Here is a 20,814-nt window from a genome sequence, read left to right on the forward strand (position 1 = left end):
CCCATTTTCGGTAGCGTGACTAAATCTCGACATTTTGCACGTTTTAGTAATTTATATGCCAGTTACTAATTAACGTTATATATCAAAAATTTAAAAAGGTAGGCAGACTTCACTTTGATAAATGCATCAAGGAGAAAGTCTGATTTACGTAGAACATTTTAATATTTGAAGGTACATTTTTCGCTGGCAACATTCTGCTCTGAATGTGCTAATTTAGGTTCTGTGCGAAGCTTTGTGCTACTTAATTATTCTTGAGTCATTTGATAGGTATTAATTCTTACTTTAGGAAACGAACATTTGTTTTATAGTACTAGCAATGATTCAAGTATCCTTGAATTCATCGATCCAGCAAAACCACAACACTTAGATACACCGAACAACATTTCAACTAAAAAATACAATAAAAACACTTACAAAAATTTATTCAATCCCGCAACAACCGTTAACAAAGGAATTCACAACATTAACAAAGATTCAGAATCGTAAATAAAGCAAAACTTAGTAAAATTTTAAGTCTCTGTTGAATGCAAATCGCCGGGCGTCGAACGAAAACGGTTAAAGTACCAAAAAGTTCGTAGAACGCGCTCGGTACGATAAATCACAACAATATTGTGAAAATTCACCTTTTTTTTCACCCCTCTTCACCTTTGCAACCCCTCCGTGGTTTCACCCTTGGCTGGCAGTGGTAGAAAAAGTTTTCGCGTTAAAAATTGCCAAGCCCTTGCGGTGAGTCGTGCGTACGGGATTTTATCGTCCGGTTTTTGTTTTTAGGTTATGTTATGACGTACATTTTGTATGCGAGTCTAAGGCCAGCTATACACGGACCGCTTGAAACAGTCAAGGGCAAGCTTCAAGCTGTCGACCGCCCGAATCCCGAATCAGTTGCAACTGCTGGAGCGGTTCGTGTATGAGCGTCCATGGAACTTTGCAGTTCACTGTGCCGTCGACAGCTTGAAGTTGTCGCCCCCGACTGCTACAAGCGGTCCGCGTATTACCGGCCTAACTCTGGGTTACAGAGCTGTTGATATAAATGCTTAACTTAGTTGCCGTATTAGGTGAGGGAATTCTGTAGCCGGTCCGTGCCCCTAAGTGCCTTTAGTATGGTAATGTGCTGCCGTTTCTTAAAAAACCGTGTCTTATTTGCAAAAGTTGGCTGTACTGAGTTTTTGTTTATTTGTCCTCAGTGCCACCTGATATTATGAGTGACGAGACTTCGGGAGATGTGTCGGTCCAAGAGTTGGAGAATGCGACGCTTACCTGCAAGGCGACGGGTCACCCGCCTCCAAAGATCACGTGGAGGAGAGAGGACCACGAACCTGTGTTGCTGAAGAAGCCACAATCTAGGGAGTTTGATAAAGGTAAGGAAGAAGTTGTCATGAAGAAAAGGTATTACTTTAAAGTTACTATACTGCATTCAATAATATCAACCATTTAATTTAAAAAGTTTCGTGTAATACAAAAAGGTCTGATATACTATTATGATATATTGTAATCATTTAAAAGTTTTTATCGACGGTTATAAACCGATATTCGCTTTAATCTCTAACAGTTAGTCATTCATCGTTAGTTAAAAAAAAATACAAAAAACTTTTATTATATTCCAAATGAGTCATCAAAACTTGCACTATAAGTCACACACTAACAAATCCCCATTTAATTTTATAACTCAAATAAAACTCAGCAATTCAACAGAACATTCGTACACACATGACTTTGTTTACATCTTAAAGTTTAATCTTAAGATTAAGCTCGACTTGTATGGGATAACTGGGCACAGGTGCCGGAACAAATTGGTAGCTAAGGGGAACCGTGTTGCCTCCATTACCCGGGCCGTTGCCTTTCTAAAATACTAGATAGGAACGCTGCAAAATCTGGTCCTTCGAATCTGGTTTTTTTTTGGTCTTTTTGCGGCGATTTCGTTTTGATGCTGGCTAAGCATTTTTTTTAAACAAGCTTTTCGTGTTTCGTTCAGGTGAAGCGAAATGTTTGGACCTTTTTCGTTTTGTAAGAGGTTTTATTTAAGTTGTTTTTGTTGTTTGGGTCAGACGTCTTGAAATTCTTGTTTATTTGAATAGGCAAAACATTTGCATACTTAAAAGCTGTGACAATAATTTTATATTTTACAAGAGCGTAAATATAGGTTCTAATCTTATTGTTCACATCTCATAAAATAGACATAATCTCGACTACAAAAAACTATCTAAGTCAACAAAATCTTAGAGACACAATGGACCAGTTTCAAGATTGTCAACTTTATGACATTCCTAGCTCTATGTATTCTTGTTCTTAATTCAAAGTGGGAAATGAGCAAAGGCGGCCCAACCAGACATATTTATAATGTCTCGTTACATATGTACGGTACATACGTACGTTTCCTTAATAAGCTGGCTTCATGCCTCGGTTTCGGCTCGCTTGTTTTGATAAGCTTGTTTTGGAAGATATATTTCATTTATAAACATAAGTTGGTAAATAGGATACAATGTTTGAGTAATCTAAATATTACCTTCTTCCTTATATATCCCTTTTCCCAGTTTAACTGAGGTCGATAAACCACGACAGACCCGTGTCGACGGTGCGCGTTGTTCCACGCGCTCCTCAAAGAGATGTCAGCAACCCTAGCGGGGTCCAGTAGGGCCAAGGCCTGCCGGGGCTGCGGGTTGTTCGAAAGAGATACCGCGGCCCTGGTACATAAATGGCTTACGACGGAACACGATGGTTTTTAGTCAGTAAGAGTCTGCCACTCCCTCACCGCTGCTAACCCACAGGTCATTTGATGATTTTTGACGTCGTTAAAAAAAGGTCGATAAACCACTTCCTTTTGCACCAGATAGTTCTATTCCGTTTCAATTTATCTGGCCCATAGATAATAAGGCTAGAATATAGCTGATTTAAGCGCAACCAATTATTACATTCTACCGAATTGGTTCAAACATCGGGAATTAGCTTTATAAAACTAAGACCCTTCTCCAGACTTTAAAAGAAGAAACGAGTAATATTTATCTGTCTTTGGTCGAGTTGTTAAAGGCTTAAACTACATTACCTAACCGTCCAAATATCAAACATAACAGCTAAAAAACCGGCCAAGTGCGAGTCGGAATCGCACACGAAGGGTTCCGTACCATTTTTTATAAAACAGATAAACAAATCACGTTTGTTGTATGGAAGCCCCCAAAATATGTATTTAATTCTAGCTTTCAGTATTTGTTGTTATAGTGGCAACAGAAATACGTCATCTGTGAAAATTTCAGCTCTCTAACTATCACGGTCCATGAGATACAGCCTGGTGACAGACGGACGGACGGACGGACAGAGGTGCGAAAACAATAGGGACCCGTTTTACCCTTTGGGTACGGAACCATGAAAATTAACCTCAAAAATCAAATCGCATCACTAATTCAAACCAAACTCTTCATAAGTCTGAAACTTACAACACACACTGCAAAGTCAATTACATACAATAAACAGCGCCAAACTTTCAATGTACAAGCTTGTTAACAGGTACTTAGTAATGCACAAACTGATACAGGGATTCTGGTACGTTACATTATTGAAACCACATTGTTGCAATATCTATACTAATTTTATAAAGAGGAAAACTTTGTTTGTTTGGTTGTAATGGATAAACTCAAAAACTACTGGACCGATTTTAATTATTCTTTCACCATTAGCTATATATCTGCGAGTAACTTAGGCTATATTTTATCTCGTGCGGGCAGTAGCTCCCACGGGACGCGGGTGAAACCGCAGGAAAACGGCTAGTATTTAATAAACGTACATATAGGCTATTTTACTAGAATAGTTTTTAATGAAAATGTCGTAAAGTTTCACTTTCCTTATCCACCCATTTTCCTAATTTAACGGGGATCAGTTTACCTCGTGCATTTGCACTGGATAGCCTCTAAATAATAGGGCTAAAATTATAGCTGACTGGATTGCATCCAGTTACATTTTCAAATCGGGCAAAAAGCTTTGTGTAATTTAGCCCTTCCAATTTCAAAAAGAGAAAGTAGGATCCCACCAAAAACATTAAATGTAAAAAAAAGCCAATCCTCTACGCAATTCCTCCACCGTAAAAAGTTTTGAGATCGCATAGAAGCCAAGTCCTGTTCTACTTTATTTGTAATAATAAATCAATATTTTGTGACTATATCAATAGTTTTGTTCACATTACAATAATATTGACTTGGCCATGAGCACAATAAACTACAAATATAATACAGCATATCTTGGAGAGGTGAAAGTCAAACATGAAGTTTAATATCACAGAATTAAATACTTTTAGTTTATTCAATTGTTACTAAATGACCGACAGTCAGTATCATCCAACATCAATGAACTGCACATGTACTATGGCGCATGTTTAGTCGATGGTATCTCAAATTCCAATCAGTCCATAATCAGTCCAATCGTAAAATCATGTCCATATAGAATTTATCAATTCAATGGTATTTACTCATTATTACAAGGAGCGACTTTTAACTTGTGCTCATGGCCAAGACAGTATTATTTTAATGTGAACAAAACTATTGATATAGTCACAAAATATTGATTTATTATTACAAATAAAGTAGAACAGGACTTGGCTTCTATGCGATCTCAAAACTTTTTACGTTGGAGGAATTGCGTAGAGGATTGGCTTTTTTTTACATTTAATGTTTTTGGTGGGATCTAATTTATTTTTTGTAGGTCTCTTTCTTCTCTAAGTATATAACAAATTAAATTAACTTACATGCAAGTAACTAAATATATAACAAACTAAATATGTACACCTAAAGTAGCACGTAAACAATATTTTTTTTAACCTAAAAAATTTCGAAATTGACGAATTTTTTAATCGAATATCTTTTAGAATAAAAGAGATTTATTTCAGAGGTAGATGACGCTATCACATGACATTATTTGTTTTTTTTTTTTTGAATGGCATCTCGCAGTTCAGCCTAGGAGGCTGTTGACTGCTTAACCGGTCAAATCCCTGTGGATGCCTAGAGTTTAAGGCCTCCAGCCAGGGGCAAATTATTTGATTTTTTTTTAAGTACTACTTATACTAAGCTATGTAACGAAACCATAGCGCGATTTAGACCAGGACAATGCCATCTATCGAGCGAGCATGCAGTGTTTATCGCACTGCATTAATATGAAAGATTTTATCATTATGCATTTCATTTAAATCTAGCTTTTTTATTCATATTTTGTATATTTAATACATAATAACAATATACCACTACGTAACAATAAAACAAATAGTAACGTTTTGTACATAAATAAATAACAAAGTTATCAATGCAGTCAAAATTCATACACAATGTTCTTGAAAAACCGCAAATATTGTTTCCTATTTTTTTATTAAGTTTTAAGGTTTTTATAATTTTTCCTTTATATGTAGCTAATAACCTATCTTGGTGCCAAATTTGAAGGTTCTAAGTTTGCTAGAAGTACCTTAGACTTTTGATGATCGGTCAGTGAGTGAGTCAGTGACAAAATGCTGTAACTTTGATCGCTCATAACTCGTAAACTATTTATTCAAATGTCTTGTAATTTTGAGACTGAGCTTATTCTAATACTTACTCTTGGTCATCCAAAACCTAAACTCCTAGCTTTGTTCACATGGAAGATACAGGGGGCTGAAATAGCCGCGAAACGCTTCGAGAAAAGATGGTACGGCCGTGCCCGCTTTGCTCGAGTCTTGGCTGGGGCACTGCCGTGCCCTCAGAGGGTAAAGTAGATATTGTCCTCTGGTCACGGTCTGATTGCATTAACAGTCCAAATACCAATAATAAACAGCGCCAAACTTTCAATGTATAAGCTTGTTAACAGGTGATGTACAAACTGATACAGGGATTCTGCGATGTTACGTTATTGTAACCACATTGCTGCGATATATTAAATGTTCGTAAAATGTAATTATATTACGTACTTTATTGAACTCTAGCGTCAAAAGTTTCACTTTCTTTATCCATCCATTTTCCTATTTAAAGGGGAATCGGTTCACCTCGTCCATTTGCACTGGATCATCATCATCAATTTAAGAGCCCAGCTCTTGTCGGCGCAGCTACTTCCATTTACGCCTAAGTATATATCTAATAGGTCGCCGGAAGACGCTGGATGCAGGTCGCTTCCAACAGGTATCTGTGGAGATCAAAGGGGGAGGCCTATGTTCAGCAGTGGACGTCCTATGGCTGAGATGATGATGATGATGATATATCTAGCGCCAACTCCTGAACTTCCTTATACGTCACAACATTCACCTTCTCTTTAATTTGCTTGATGTAGCTATACCTTGCACTGGACAGCCTCTAAATAATTGGGCTTAAATTATAGCTGACTGGATTGCATCCAGTTACATTTTCAAATCGGGCAGAAAGCTTCGTGTAATTTAGCCCTTCCAATTTCATTTTTTTTAGGATAAATATATTGTCCTCTGGTCACGATCTAATTGCATTAACAGTCCAAATACTAATAATAAACAGCGCCAAACTTTCAATGTACAAGCTTGTTAACAGGTACTTAGTAATGCACAAACTGATACAGGGATTCTGGTACGTTACATTATTGAAACCACATTGCTGCGATATATTTAATGAACGTACATATTGAACTCGTGTTATGCGGATCAAAAGTTTCACTTTGATGCTGTGGAATAACTAGCTGCTTTATATGGATTTTACTGACTAAAAGTAAGCAGGTACTAAATGATAATAGAAGCTAAAAAAGTACTTCATATTTAGGTATCGAGTTCAAAAGTATATTTTAACCGTCTCTGAAGTTCTGTATGATTAAGTATATAACGTTATCTACGGCACAATTGTGTTCATTAACTTTACCTTTAAGAAAGTATGAGGAACAAAATTGTATCATTAGTGTAAGTGTATTTTGTAAGGTTTAACCACAAGGAGCACGTTTTAACGCATTCATGGACAAAGTTTGAACTAAGTGACCATTTAGTATATTTTGAGCGACGAAATAATAAATCTTATAAGCTTCGTAGTTACTTAGAATAGCTACGCACATTACACGCTTAGAGCACACTCCAAACTATTAGTCGCCCGACAGTTTGTAAGCACATTACAGCGATCAGGTATCTGGCTGGCATCAAACCGACAAAAAAAAATATTGGACTAACCATCGGGTCAACTGTTAAGTCTACAGTGGGCGGGAACACTTACATTAAATTGGTGATGTTTTTTGTAAAATGAAAACCAAATGAACAAAATGGCTGAATACATTTTGTGGGCGACAACACAAATTTGCAATAACGAGTTTCATAAAATAAAAATATACAAAATAAATTGCGTGGGTCCAAAAATGGAATCGAAATAGACTGTGCCTATTTTTAGAAAAGATACAAAGATAAAACTTGTTTCATTATTTGTGTTTACTTCAATTCGCGTGGGAGATATGTATTTATTTTGGTTTACTAGCTGGTGCACGCGGTTACACCCGCGCCTCGTGGGAACTACTTACTGCCCGTACCTAAACATAAACCATTTTCAACACAGATAATATAGCTTCCTGACAGTGAAAAGAAATATTCAAATTGGTTCAGTAGTTTCGGAGTTTATTCGATTAAAGCAAACAAACAATCAAACCCTATTTATACAATTAGTATAAGACAACGAACTTAGAAAAATATTAAGTTATTTGGTTGACAAATTCTAGTCATTTCTTTTCCTTTTAGTTTTAAATATTTGTCCTGGGCTAAAGAGCAGCTCTTTACAAATTAACAAAAAATATTGTAGAGTTTTGTACTTAAGGACCAAAACCAAAAATCATAATAAAAATCATCTCAAAGCTAAAGAAAAATCCGTATAAAGGGTCAAATTAAATCTAGTATTTATGGTCCTTAGAGACGATAAGAAAGTGTTAAGGCGTTGGGTAACAGATTATGTCAAACTACAGACTTAGGAGCTATCTTGAAACCCTTAACTTCCCAAAGGAATTAACGGTTCTTTTTATTACTATTATACTGATACCAATTTCTATTTATTTTAGACACAAATAAATAAGTAAAGCTTTTGTCAACATTTTATTATTTCTAAAATGCAGTAAAAATATTACTGTCGGTACTCTTCGTTATGCTTTCATAGAAAAATAACATTATTTATTCAAATATTTAGTAATAGGTAGGTATACTTAACTAGTTTTCACATAACTAGATAAAAACTAACCTGTAGCCTCTATAAGTAAGCTATCTTAGATAGGCTAACAAACTCTACATCTTTATTCTCACTATAGTATTAATTTCAACTAAGTAAATGGAGGTAATCCTATCAGGTATGGTAAAAAAGCGGAAAACGCCTAATATTTTGTTGACCCTGAACTGTATAATAAGTCACTAATTCGTATTTGACAGGCCACTTTTTCTGGTCCTTTCGGTACAAATATTAATAATTCAATTGCAACATTAAAGCTCACTAATGGTTGTATTCGATACGGTACAGTATATTTTGGAAGTTATGTGTTACGGTCACGCAAAGCTAACAGCATATTAAGTCATTTCCTCGGCCTTACTTTGGCTAAGTCTAAAGTAAACGCCATATTTTATCACGGCTTGTTTTGAATACTAAAATGTTTGTTACATTTCGTGAGTGGGGTGTGGAAATGTAGTGGATTATGTAGAATTGTTGCCTCTAAAAAATATATGATTAAGAGTAGCCGTGTACTGCAAACTTTTAGTCGGCCGATAGATTGTTTGAGCTATTTTATCAGAATGAAGATAAGTGGTAGTATGCACATCACATTACTCGTAGATCAGGTATCTATTTTTAGCTGGTATCAGACCGACCAAAAACTTTGATTGGAATAAAGATTTTCTTAAAAAAAAGTCTGCTTATATAAAACCACTCATTGCATAAATCGCTTATAGGTATTCTCAACTCATTTGGGTAATTTCCGATTTGAATAACTCAACTTTATTCACTCAAGTAAAAGCCAATCAGTGTTATTGATAAAAACGTCATCATAGTTAGATTATCACAACTAAAATCTATTACACATACTGTAGATAGATGTATTAATGACCATGTGTTCAATGCCCGCTTTATTTATGTATGAAGAGGCGTTCATAGGGGACAATAAGGTTTAAGCTACAGTAGGCAGCGATTTGCGAGAAAGGTCTATGTTATAAGCAAAAATCTAGAATATAATCGGCGATGAAGAGACTCTAGTGCACACGCTATTCAAATATGTAGTAATTTTTTGATTTATCATCAGTCGTAATTTACAAAATAATTACATAGACATGCACATATTTCTTAGCACATAGTCGTGAAAGCGAGAATTTAAGAAGAAGAAAAAATATTAAAATATTATGTAGGTACATATTTTTTTCTTATAAATTCGCGTCGCTATAGTATGCAATATATATTTTTTCTTTCTAATAAATTCGCTGTAATATGCAATGCTTTTTGCACCTATCGCCCCGCTATCGCTTCGTGTCCGCACCCTAACTGATAGATATTATAATGATTGAACGACGTATGGCACATCGTATTGTCGCATTGACAGTTATCATTCATTCAATTTCAATACCCTTGGTAAGCCGTTGACTGGCGCTCAAATATGGGCGAACTATTGTGATGGACTCATAGAATTTACGTAGGTATTTGAGGCTGGTGAAGTCGCAAATATGAATGAATATTAAATCAATAGATATCATTCTATTGAATTTTGAATGCTCAAAATTCATGCGTATATTATTGACCCATCTATTATAACACTTCTTTAGCCATTTATGAAAGTCATCAGTGAATTTAGAAGTCCATATATTTTCACAATATTTTTAACCTAAAAATTCCGTCGCCTTTTCTAACAAAAACCCGGTCTTTAAATTAATTAAAATAATTTTCAACAAGAAGAACGGCCGTAATAAAAAAACTAACTGCAAACATATTTCATCACCAAGAAAAATAAACCATTATTTTATGAAATCACAAACAAGAATAGACGTTTACGACATTACTGTGGTCAGTAAATTTTTCTACGACTGTAAAGTAAGGGTACTTGCAAACTGCAAATTAAACAGTCGGCCGACAGTCGACCCGATGGTCTACAAAGATATTTTTGCAAGAAAATCTTGATTCCAATCAAAGTTCAAAGTCAGTCCGATATCCGATTCCACGTGCTCTTCAAAGAGATGTCAGCAACCCCTGCGGGGCCCAACAGAGCCAAGTCACGCCGGGGCTACGCGATTGTTCGAAAGAGTTACCGCGGCCCTGGTACATAAAAGGCCTACGAAGGAATACGATGGATTTTTAGTCGGTAAAAGTCTGACACTCCCTCACCTCTGCTAACCCACAGTGGGAGGGGTTATTTGATGATTTTTGCCATCGCGAAAGAAAAAAAAAAGTCCGATACCAACTGTATACCAGATTTTTCTACTATCGTTACCGCGTACTACCGTTCCTCTTCATACTGATTTTTGAGCCCAAACAACAAAATCGGTCGACAAAAAATTTGCAGTGTGTAGAAGCTCTAAAGTAAAACTTGAAAGCTAGAATAAATTTCTTCTTTTATATAATTTTTTCAGTTTTTTTCATTGCATTCATGAGCTTTCAGAACCGCCATACGTTCGCGTGTAACCTACTTAAGTTGTTAGTATAACTAACGGTGTCGTGGTGATAATTAGTATAATATTGATAATTGAGGAACGCTTTTAGTTTTAATATGCTGACATGTTGTACGAAGCAGGTTATTCAAAGAATATTTTGGTTCGATGTTAGGGACCAGGTTTTATTAACAGCGCTAAAAATACCTAATATAATGGAGAATATGTTTTAGAAAAACATTAATATTATGCTTTTATAATAACAATACAAAAAAAAACAAAACTACTTAGTTAAATTTTGAAAAACAAACACTTTTAAACAATATAGAATCAAATCGAATATATTTTTCGGTCCTTCGAGTCACACGTCTTGCCAAAAGGACCACAAACAAGCAAAATGATCCTTCCACCTCTAAAGTAAAAAATCTAATCATCTCTGATACTAAAACAGGCAGCAATAGGCTTGTCTAGGTAGTCAGAGATTTACTAACGCGTTCGTAACCACAGTTATTTCCCCTAGTTAGCGGTTACGACTTCCTCGCGGTTATAAACCGTAAGCCTCCATTACGGAATATACGGAATATAGGTCTTTCCTGTGGCCTATTATGATGAACGACTATGTAGGGGTTATTCCGTAATCTGATATCTAATCGTGAATAGCGAGCGAAGGTAGATTCTTGGATTGGATTAACATTTAATAGGGGCATTTGTCTACCTAGCTATCTATTCACGACTCCTAATTGGAGTTTCATGCGATCTTCATCAATAGATGGATTTATGAGGTGGTTTGAGATATATACCTACCTACCTATATATTCCGGGTGCAGTTGAGTCATGCTAGTTTTCAACAAAAGTAGTTCGTGGATTAATTGGTTATTTATTCTTTTGCGTAGTGGAAAGCTACGTGGGCAGCTCGCTGCCACTGTGGCGCGTGGACCGGCGGCAGATGGGCGCGTTCCTGTGCATCGCCGCCAACGACGTGCCGCCTGCCGTCAGCAAGCGCATCATACTTAATGTTAACTGTGAGTATATTGTTGTGTAGTCGAGAGCTACGTGGACAGTGAGTTGCCGCTGTGGCAGTGGCGGCAAATGAGAGGTGAGTACCTATACACTGGGTATCCCTCAAATATGCATAATGGAAGCATGGGCAAGGTCATAACCAAACTGGGTCACTGTGTTACGGAAATAATAAATGTAACCGGTAAGATTCTACTCTAAGATCTTCAGACCAGAGTTGCGTTATTACAATTAATGTAAAAGCTGGAATAAAGTTTTTTGGAGGAAAATTTTCACATAGGTACATGGAAAATTTCTTGCAAAATAATTGTTAAATCTTTATCGATACTATACTCATAGCCGAATAAAAAAATCTATCAACACTATCTGCTAAAAAAAAAACAATATATAAAATTCCCCTATCGGTTTGTTTGTCACTTTGAATAATCTAATCCGTTCGGAGCAGGTCCCGTCACGAATTTGGATGCCATCCAAAATGATACAAGTTCCTCCATGCCAGTAACCAGTATACGTGACTTTTCAACGAACAACACTACTGGAATATATGCAAGATCTATCTTTGTTTCCAGTTTTGGTAGCTATTGATTTTTGACTTTATGGAGATGAAAACAGGATTTATTTTTCTCTGAAGCTTGTCTAGTTTTGTGGTCAAAAACAATTATAAAATTTATTAAAGTTGAGGTGATTGATTTTCAGCTTTAATTTGATGAGAATAGGACTCATTGTTCTGCAAAGTTTGTCCAGGATTTATTATTCAAAGTTTTTTTTTGTTATTTCAAATCCTGCAAAACGTAGGTATTTACAATCAAAGTGTAAAGTAAAAAGAAGTTTTGACGGCTTAAGATTAACTGCAGTCAACAACGGCTTAGTAAAGTTGTATTAAAATTTCAAACAAGTATAAAACTAGAGATTTTATCATATTCTATGAATTTTAATGAGTTATAATGAAAAGTGAGGGGAGAATTATCTTCTAGTTGCAGACTTTCCACAGTTTTGTATTATTTTGTTGAATGGGATATGGAAGTTAGAAAAATATCAATTCATAGCTGGAAATAATGTCCTAGTGGTTATTTCTAAAATAACATTTGGATATTGACATGGATCTTATATTCTGAAACACAGACAAGACTATCAAAAACATAATGCAAAGTACCTAGAAATCCAGATTGTTTTCAGAGTAATAGAAATAACGCGTTTAGTTTTACATTATTATTTGGCTTTAAAAGCAAAAAAATACTCTTGAAATAAACAAAAAAATTATCCACATTAAGAACCTCTCATCTTTTAAAACGCACAACATATCAAGTCGAGTACCAGGAAATCATAAGTACATAGAAGATCGTCTCTCAATATATCTCTGTACTTAGGAGTCCTTTGGCACAAATGTCTTGATGCGACCAGATGTTACGCCAATAAAGTGCTCGTTCTTCGCTCATAAGAAAGATCTGATTGTCAAAACGTGTCTCCTTGGTCGCTCTCATTGTCTATAAGAAAATGAAACGTTTTACGTTCCATTTTGTTCTAGTAAATGGAATTATTTTAATATTAAGTTTTTGTTAATGTTGTTGTAAAACTTGTAGAAGAACTTTGGGACAGGTCATTGTTTTATTTAGAATCCCACTGTTGAAGTAAGAACGTTGCAACAATGAGATGGTTACCAATTTGGACTAAAACTCACCTTTTCTCTTTCTCGCAGCTAAGGGCTACGTAAATGTAACTAAAAATATAATATGAAAAAGAAATAATGACTTTGCTACTACTATGTTCACATAGTTTATATATTAAGTTGTTTTTATGGATCCATGGTCTGATAAATAAAGATAATAATAAAGGTAATTCGCCCCGCAGGGCATCTGAGGCGGATGACGGGGAGTAGCGACCCCGCGGGGCTATATATCCGAGTGCTCCAGGGAGAGTATACTGTCCCCCATCTCCGGCTTGCCGGAGTGAAGCATGACGGGGGATAGGTCTCCCGCCTCTTGGCTTGCCTTCATCGGCCGGTCAGAGTGGAGTCGCTAGAGCAAGGTTAGTCCTGCTCGGAGGGTAGGTGCCTCGTGGTAAGTGGCGAGTGGGCCGGTGATGCTGGACCCACAGGGAGCGCGTGATCTGCGTTTAAAGTCCGCCGAGGTATCCTCACCCTTCTCAGCCGCTCATGTCCCTGTTGCCCTCTTGTTGCTTTTCAGTGACTGATTCCCGGGGGCCCAGTAAGTGAGTTGGCGAGTCTCCACCTGCCATTTTAACATGTATTTAATACATTGTCATCGGCAGGTGCCATAGTTCCCGTAGTTTCCCCATTCCTAGTCCATTAGCATCCCATCACAATAGCCTAAGTAGTTTTCATCCATAGTTAGCAATAGTTTAGCACAGAACCGGGGATTGTCCTTGGGTACATTTCTATAGTGTATACAGGGATAATCGTCGGTTTTGTGTTACCATTTCATTAAAGTTGTCTCAAAAGGGCTTCAGCGTGTTGGCTTCGGCCCCACGTTCGCCTTCCAAAAATCCGGGACTCTGTAGTCCCGTGGTCGGTTAGAGACATACAAATAAAAGGTAATTCTAACTTGAGGATCAGGTCCCAACCAACGCACCAACTCAATAGATTTTAAATGAATCGATGCCTTTTTCAAAAATCTATTTCATAACTTTTGTCCACAGTTGCACCTACAGTAAAAGTACCCAACCAGTTGTTGGGAGCACCGCTTGGCACCGACGTTAAGCTAAAATGTTACGTAGAGGCCCATCCCAACACCATCAACTATTGGATCAAGAATAGAGGAGAGATGTTGCTTGATGGGTAAGATTACCTACTACTTTGTTTCAGCATAAGTTGTAAGGTGGATCCAAACGTTGCGAGTCTTGCACCAAGAATGGTGCACAACGCTTGCCTTGAGGCATGCGTATCGAAAAATGTATCAAAATGTTCGGGTCGAACCACCGTTCGCGCTGCATGTCTCGGAATGCTCATTCTGTCCACCTATAACATATGTAGTTAAGTCTGTTTAAATTAGAAGAATTTTATAGGAAATGAATCCGAAAATGCTTGGAAAGGGTAGTATTCTAGGTCTAATATCCTTTGTTTGTTTGCTCTAAACATGGGGAAGGGATATTTTTAATGGCGTCTGGGTAAAAATGGATCCACATTTTTGTTGGAGTTCGAATCAGAAAAACTTTGCTTAAAAAGACGGATTCCAAAAAGGATATTTCTTTAAAGTCAAGCCATTTTCAACGTCCGCTAACATGTGGCACATATTTATGTTAGCCTAAAAACTACATAATATATACTGGGTCTATTGTTTTTATGTTCTAAATCATACTCGCATATTTTTCACATTATTTACCTACACAAGTACCAATACATTTCACATTATTTATTTATTCCTACATTGTATTTGCTTTCAATCAATACATAGGAATCACAAACATTTATTCAATTATTTGCTTCGATTGGTAACGGGAAGCGTTTTATTGGTTCGAACCGTGGTTCAAATATATTGTAAACCAAATTATACAATGTTCTGTCTTTGTCATACCTCATACGATTGATAGAGATACAATATTTTTTAAATTGCGTTTACCGGTAATTGCATTCGGTGAGAAATGGTGCAAGCCGGCCTTAACTCTGTAAAAGTGGCTATAAATAAACGTGAACATTATTTATAAGAGAGTTTGTTATAAAAACGCGATAACATAAAATTGTTCATACCTTTTATGTTAGTTTCAAACGGAGGCTGATAACCAAACAAAATACTATTTTTGTGAAATCATTCTCTTAGCAGATAGTTAAATAAATGAAGGAAACAAAACAGTACACCGAGTGTTTTAATTTCGTTTTTTAATATGTCTTACTACAAAGATAAAAATAGACCTAAAATAACGTTCTTACCAAATAATAAATCCACATCTCATAAGTAAAATCGCTTTGAAGTTGTTAATTTTTGATTGTTATTTCTCTTTGATAAATTCACCCGAGGGAATGTTAACATAACCCACAAACATAGGAATACATTTATTGTACATACATCAATATTCATAATGTTTCTGTACAATATACATAGCAATATTGTACTATGTACAGCTGAAGAGTTTGTATGCCTGAACAGGAATCTTAGGAACTTCTGATCATATTTGAAAAAAATATGGGTATCAGTATTAGTGCCCCATTGCCCAGATAGGTCAGATAGGCAGATCGCATCGCTCCTTGTAAAACACTGGTACTCACCCGCATCCGATTAAACTGGAAGCCGACCCCAACATAGTTGGGAAAAGGTTAGGGCATATGATATGGCACAGGACATATGATAGTGCACATATATTTGCGCAGACACAAACGCACTCGTTATATAATTTCTTTACTCTCATATATTTTTTTATTTAATATACTTTATGCATACTTTATATTAATGCTCAATCCTTCTCCATGTGAGAGGAGGCCTGTGCCCAGCAGTGGGTCGATAAAAAGGCTGTAACAGTAATACTTTATGCACATTGTACAACGGCGGACTTAACGCCTTAGGCGTTCTCTGCCAGTCTACCTTAGGGTGGTGGTGAAACAGAAGTTTATGGATTGGAAAATTACGACACAGCAGCGTTGGTAGACAACTAGACCATAGCCCATTTATTGAAGTAAGCCATGGGCTACTTTTTATCCATGTGCGCGGAATTGTTCTGCGTGTAAAACTGCAGATCGATAAATTATAAGATTCACAAAAGGGAAGGATGATTAACTACGATTTCTTTGTTCCAGGCCAAAATACACAATAACAGAAGAGAAGGTCTCCTACCAGGTGACGATGTGGCTGACCATCAGACAGTTCTCTAGAAGTGACATCGGTACTTACAACTGTGTGAGCACCAACTCGCTCGGCAAGAGTGAGGGCACGCTCAGACTTTATGGTAAGTTTATCTATTCTTATGTGTATCTGTACCCATTTTATGTCAAAACTACTGAACCGATTAAAATGAAGTTCTAGTTAAGATAAAGAACTTTTGTCTCAATCCATCCAAAGGTAGTCTTTGAGATCTCTTATAGCAATAAGACCGCCCATTGAGTCACCTAAACTTTTAATATTTAGTTTTGTTTTACATAGTATTAATAATGTTTTGTAATACATAATTTACATAATAAATATATATTTATCTATCTATTTAAGAACTAGACTCATTTTTATCCTGATGTAGGAAGTAGTCATTTGCTCATTTGAAAACACAATACTTCAAACATGCAAAAGTAGACAGAAATCGATGGTTACTGCCATCTTACGTAAAAAAAATATGTTATTAATAGACCCTAAATATTAGAGTGAAATTGAGGACACCTATTTATATTTCTCCCATACTTCATTTTAATTTCTAGGTTTTGGTATCGATATTAAAATAATTATTTTGTTCGCAGAAATAAAACTGAATTCATATTCAGAAGATTTTGGAAATCAGATCAGCGTTGCTGGTGGTAAGTTATTTAAAAAACAATCATTAATTGTTACACTTGCTGTCAAAGAAAACGTAGCACTTTTATAAGTACGAGACAAATACAATAAAAAATTACAAAATACCTTGAAAACTAAACTCTCAAATGCAAAAGCTGAGTTCAGCGATTTTTGTAGCTCTCTTTTGGCTAAGCTATTTTGTTTCTGTAGTTGTGATAGTTACTTATGGAAGATCTGGTATTTTGTAATTTTGATTGTGTTGTTGTACGTAATACCAATAAATGAAAATAATGGCCCATTTTGACAAAATATCGCTTGTTTTTAAAAAAACTGTCAAAACAAGAAAGACTACTTCCTTTATTATGCATTGCTGATACTATGATTGTCTCTACGAAACTCTGCTTAAGTTGGGTCATAAATAACATTGGTTGGTAGTAGGTACATACATAAAGTACTTCCACACTCTTAAAATATTTCCCACCTTTTCTCAATCACGATCTCTTTAAGAAACGAAAATTGCAATAAAATACCTAAGTATGAGAACATACAACAGTATAAAATATCGCGAACAAATTTTGAAGCCGCTTTTAAAATTTTCCAATGAAAAAGTTTCGATATTGAAAAGCGGACTATTCACAGTGCTTTGAATAGAAGTTATTCATCTTTGAAACATCGTTTTTAAGGAGTATTCGTGAAATAAATTGCGACACTAATGTTGGCGCCTAATTTTCGTCTTATTTACACTTGAAGAGACACAGCGCCCCCTGGCGTCTTTTGAAATTTCTTTGAGACTGTGTTTATAGTTGATGCAGCTGATTTTGTTTGTTTACTTGATAGCAGTTTCAATGGTTTTTTTTTTCTTTTATATCAATTTTAAGTTGTAAATTGCATTAAGTATATGAAATAAGCAAAAAGTCTCGTCTCTTGATGAATGTTATTTAGCATGATAATTTTTGTGCAACCAACTGTAAAAGAGACAATTTCTCTGCAACACCGTAAATATTTATAACAACCTGCAACGTCATCAAAATTAAAGTAAAACATCACCCTCAAAAAATGTTGTCCCAAATTCGTTTTTCTATGAATGTCAAACAAAATTCGTGTCTACATTGAAAAAAATATTTTCGTACCAGACAACTCCATGGAAATGTTACAACCTATGTCATTCTGTAAACAGTTTTGTTTCCTTTAGAATATTTCTACACTGCAAACTTTTAGTCGGCCGATAGTTTGTTTGGGCTCAATAATCATCATGAAGATGAATGGTGTCTAGTACACATTAAGCCGGTTTTTCACTACGAGATATAATATAATATAGGTACTTTATGTATTATAGGTATATTACATCCTGAGATATAATATTTTATCGCTAGTGATACATTTTGAAAAAATATTTGTAGTTTGGGATGTAATATAGTACAACGAGAAATGTATGACGACCGATAAAATATTAAATCTAAGGATGTAATATTATTAATATATTATGTTATTTCTCATAGTGAAAAGCCGGCTTTACAAAAATAATGTATTAAACCAGTATAAGAATGACTAAAAACTTTGAATGGAATCAAGATATACTTAAAAAAAAAATGCCCAACTTCGTGTCAACTGTTGGCCGACTGTTTAGTCCGTAGTCTGTTTTCTTAATATTCCATGACAGGCAACACAAATAAAACACAGTAGAATCCAAAAGTGAATTTGATATCATGTTTTTGCGGAATAGAAACGCTGGGTCGAATTATGTGACAGACAGTGTATTGTCACATGACAAGTTGGAATGAAACCCGATCTTTGCGAGTTTATTTGAATACATGACGAATGATAGTTAAATAAATATGTTTGTCTCTTTTTTGTGGTATGAAAAGGTTAGTTAAAAAAAAAGGTTTTCATTGTTTAGGTCCATAAATTGAGATTTCTTTGTTATTAAATCCTACGTAAACAGAAAACTACGAATTAATAGTGTAACATGTTTGGTATCTTTGAAAAAAGTAACCATGGAGTTTCTTGCCCGTTCTTCTCCATGATAAGCTACTTTTGGAATGGGCAACTAGAATCAAACCTATTTATAATTTTTGACGTTCATAAGTGCTTGTAAAGGCCTTAATGAAATAAATGATTTGACTTTGACTTTGATCAGGTATAAAATACTGCGTACTGTTTTTCATCCTTATATCTATTTGTAAGTCAATTTCTCAACAACTGCTGAACGATTTCTATGTCAAATTCTTTATTAATGTTTTTAATAACTTCATTTAAAACTATACTTTTTTATCATCACAGGTCTGACAGAAGCAGCAAAAGGTGGTTGCCAACCAGTCCACCAGAGGGCAGTGTTATCGCTAATACTATGTTATGTTACCCTGCTATACTTGTTTACGTAGTTAATATTACTCTGTACATAATTGTTAGGAGATGTGTGGTGTGACGTAAATTGTGACATATTTTAGTTAAAATTAAAGTGATATTTTAGTATGTTTTTCTGTTTTGTGTTGGGTAATTTACCATGTAAAATATATAGAGTGCCAACAAATAAGCAATTATTATTATCCTTTCCAGTTTATAAAGTTTTATATTATCGTCACTATTTATATGGTCCCGCCTCTACTTGTCACAGAAATAATATGTTTTCTCGTTTTCTTGTTATTTCTACTAGTGTTGGAGTGCGTGTTTTTTCATTAAAGGTTTTCTGGAACTATCGTAAAAACTGAAATTTTCCATGAACAAATCAAAACAGAAATAAAGATATATAACCGTTTCGTGGTTTTTCCAGGTATTCCATAACTGAACAATTTTTTTTGTGAGTAAACTACTGGGAATAACAATCACTGTAACCCTTTTATCTTCAGCTATTTTTTCATACTATTTGTCAGAAATAAAAATGGTGTTTTTCAACAGAATTCAAAATTTTGGCTGTTACGTAAAAATACCTTTGAGACTAAGAGCCCAACTCATTGCAAACTTTAGTCGGCCGATAGTTTGTTTGAGCTCATAAATTAGTATGAAGATGAATATTAGTAAGCACATGACAACCATCAGCTTTTTGGCCGGCATCAAACCGACTAAAAACTTCTTTCTTTACAAAAATGTTGTCCTATCATTAGGCCAACTGTCGGCCAATTGTCCTATATTCAGTATGCGGGTAAGCTTAGTATACCTAGAATTTTGACCTAAAATTCGTTTCACTTCAAGTCAAAAACCTATGAATAGTTATCACGTGTAGGTACGGTAAATTCTAAACATAACATCATCTATTTTCGTCCATCCAAAAATGACCAATTTACGTCACACCACACCGTCTCACGCTTAAAAATTAAAAACGAGGAAACGTAATTCAATTACTTTGTTTCAATTCTTGTAAATATTGTCTTAAGGTATATCTTTAAATGTAATGTAATGACAACGATAAAAATAATTGTGAGATTAGATCGTGTATTCGCTTAGAAAACCAGCCAAATTGAAATATTGTTTACGTATAAAAATAAAATGTAAACTCATCGCTCGATTATAAGACTGTTTACAACAAATAAAAAGGATGGTAAAAATCTTTCTTGTTTTATTATTTTTTATTCCTTTTGTGTTAAAAATAGCTACAAAGTGGTAAGTGGTTTACCTACTACTTATTGTGAGTTGAGTTAAGCAAGGCCGAAAACCTTACTTTTCTTAAAGTGAGTATTTTTTTCAGTTTGCTTGATAAATGGATGGTAAACATTTATATGAATGATTGTAAGTAGTTCCAGATTAAGAATCATTTGCTTGCACCGACAGTAAGAATATCACCATTTTTAACCGAATCTTAATAAGAGGTTCTCAGTTTGACTGAAATATCTC

General features: G+C 35.3%; 1 protein-coding gene across 1 annotated transcript in view; it reads left to right on the forward strand.

Moving 5' to 3' along the window:
- The window catches only part of LOC124637159 (limbic system-associated membrane protein-like), a 51,544-nt gene extending 31,015 nt beyond the window's left edge, over positions 1 to 20,529 (forward strand). Inside the window, exons 4-9 of the mRNA XM_047173512.1 lie at positions 1,185 to 1,358; positions 11,437 to 11,565; positions 14,216 to 14,354; positions 16,305 to 16,453; positions 16,953 to 17,009; positions 19,267 to 20,529. Of these exons, the coding sequence (XP_047029468.1) occupies positions 1,185 to 1,358; positions 11,437 to 11,565; positions 14,216 to 14,354; positions 16,305 to 16,453; positions 16,953 to 17,009; positions 19,267 to 19,367 (749 nt within the window). The 3' untranslated portion in view covers positions 19,368 to 20,529. The remainder of the gene's footprint in view (positions 1 to 1,184; positions 1,359 to 11,436; positions 11,566 to 14,215; positions 14,355 to 16,304; positions 16,454 to 16,952; positions 17,010 to 19,266) is intronic.
- Positions 20,530 to 20,814: the final 285 nt, after the last annotated feature.

This window comes from Helicoverpa zea, chromosome 15 (genome assembly GCF_022581195.2).
Source record: "Helicoverpa zea isolate HzStark_Cry1AcR chromosome 15, ilHelZeax1.1, whole genome shotgun sequence".
In the NCBI taxonomy this organism is placed as follows: Eukaryota; Metazoa; Arthropoda; class Insecta; order Lepidoptera; family Noctuidae; genus Helicoverpa; species Helicoverpa zea.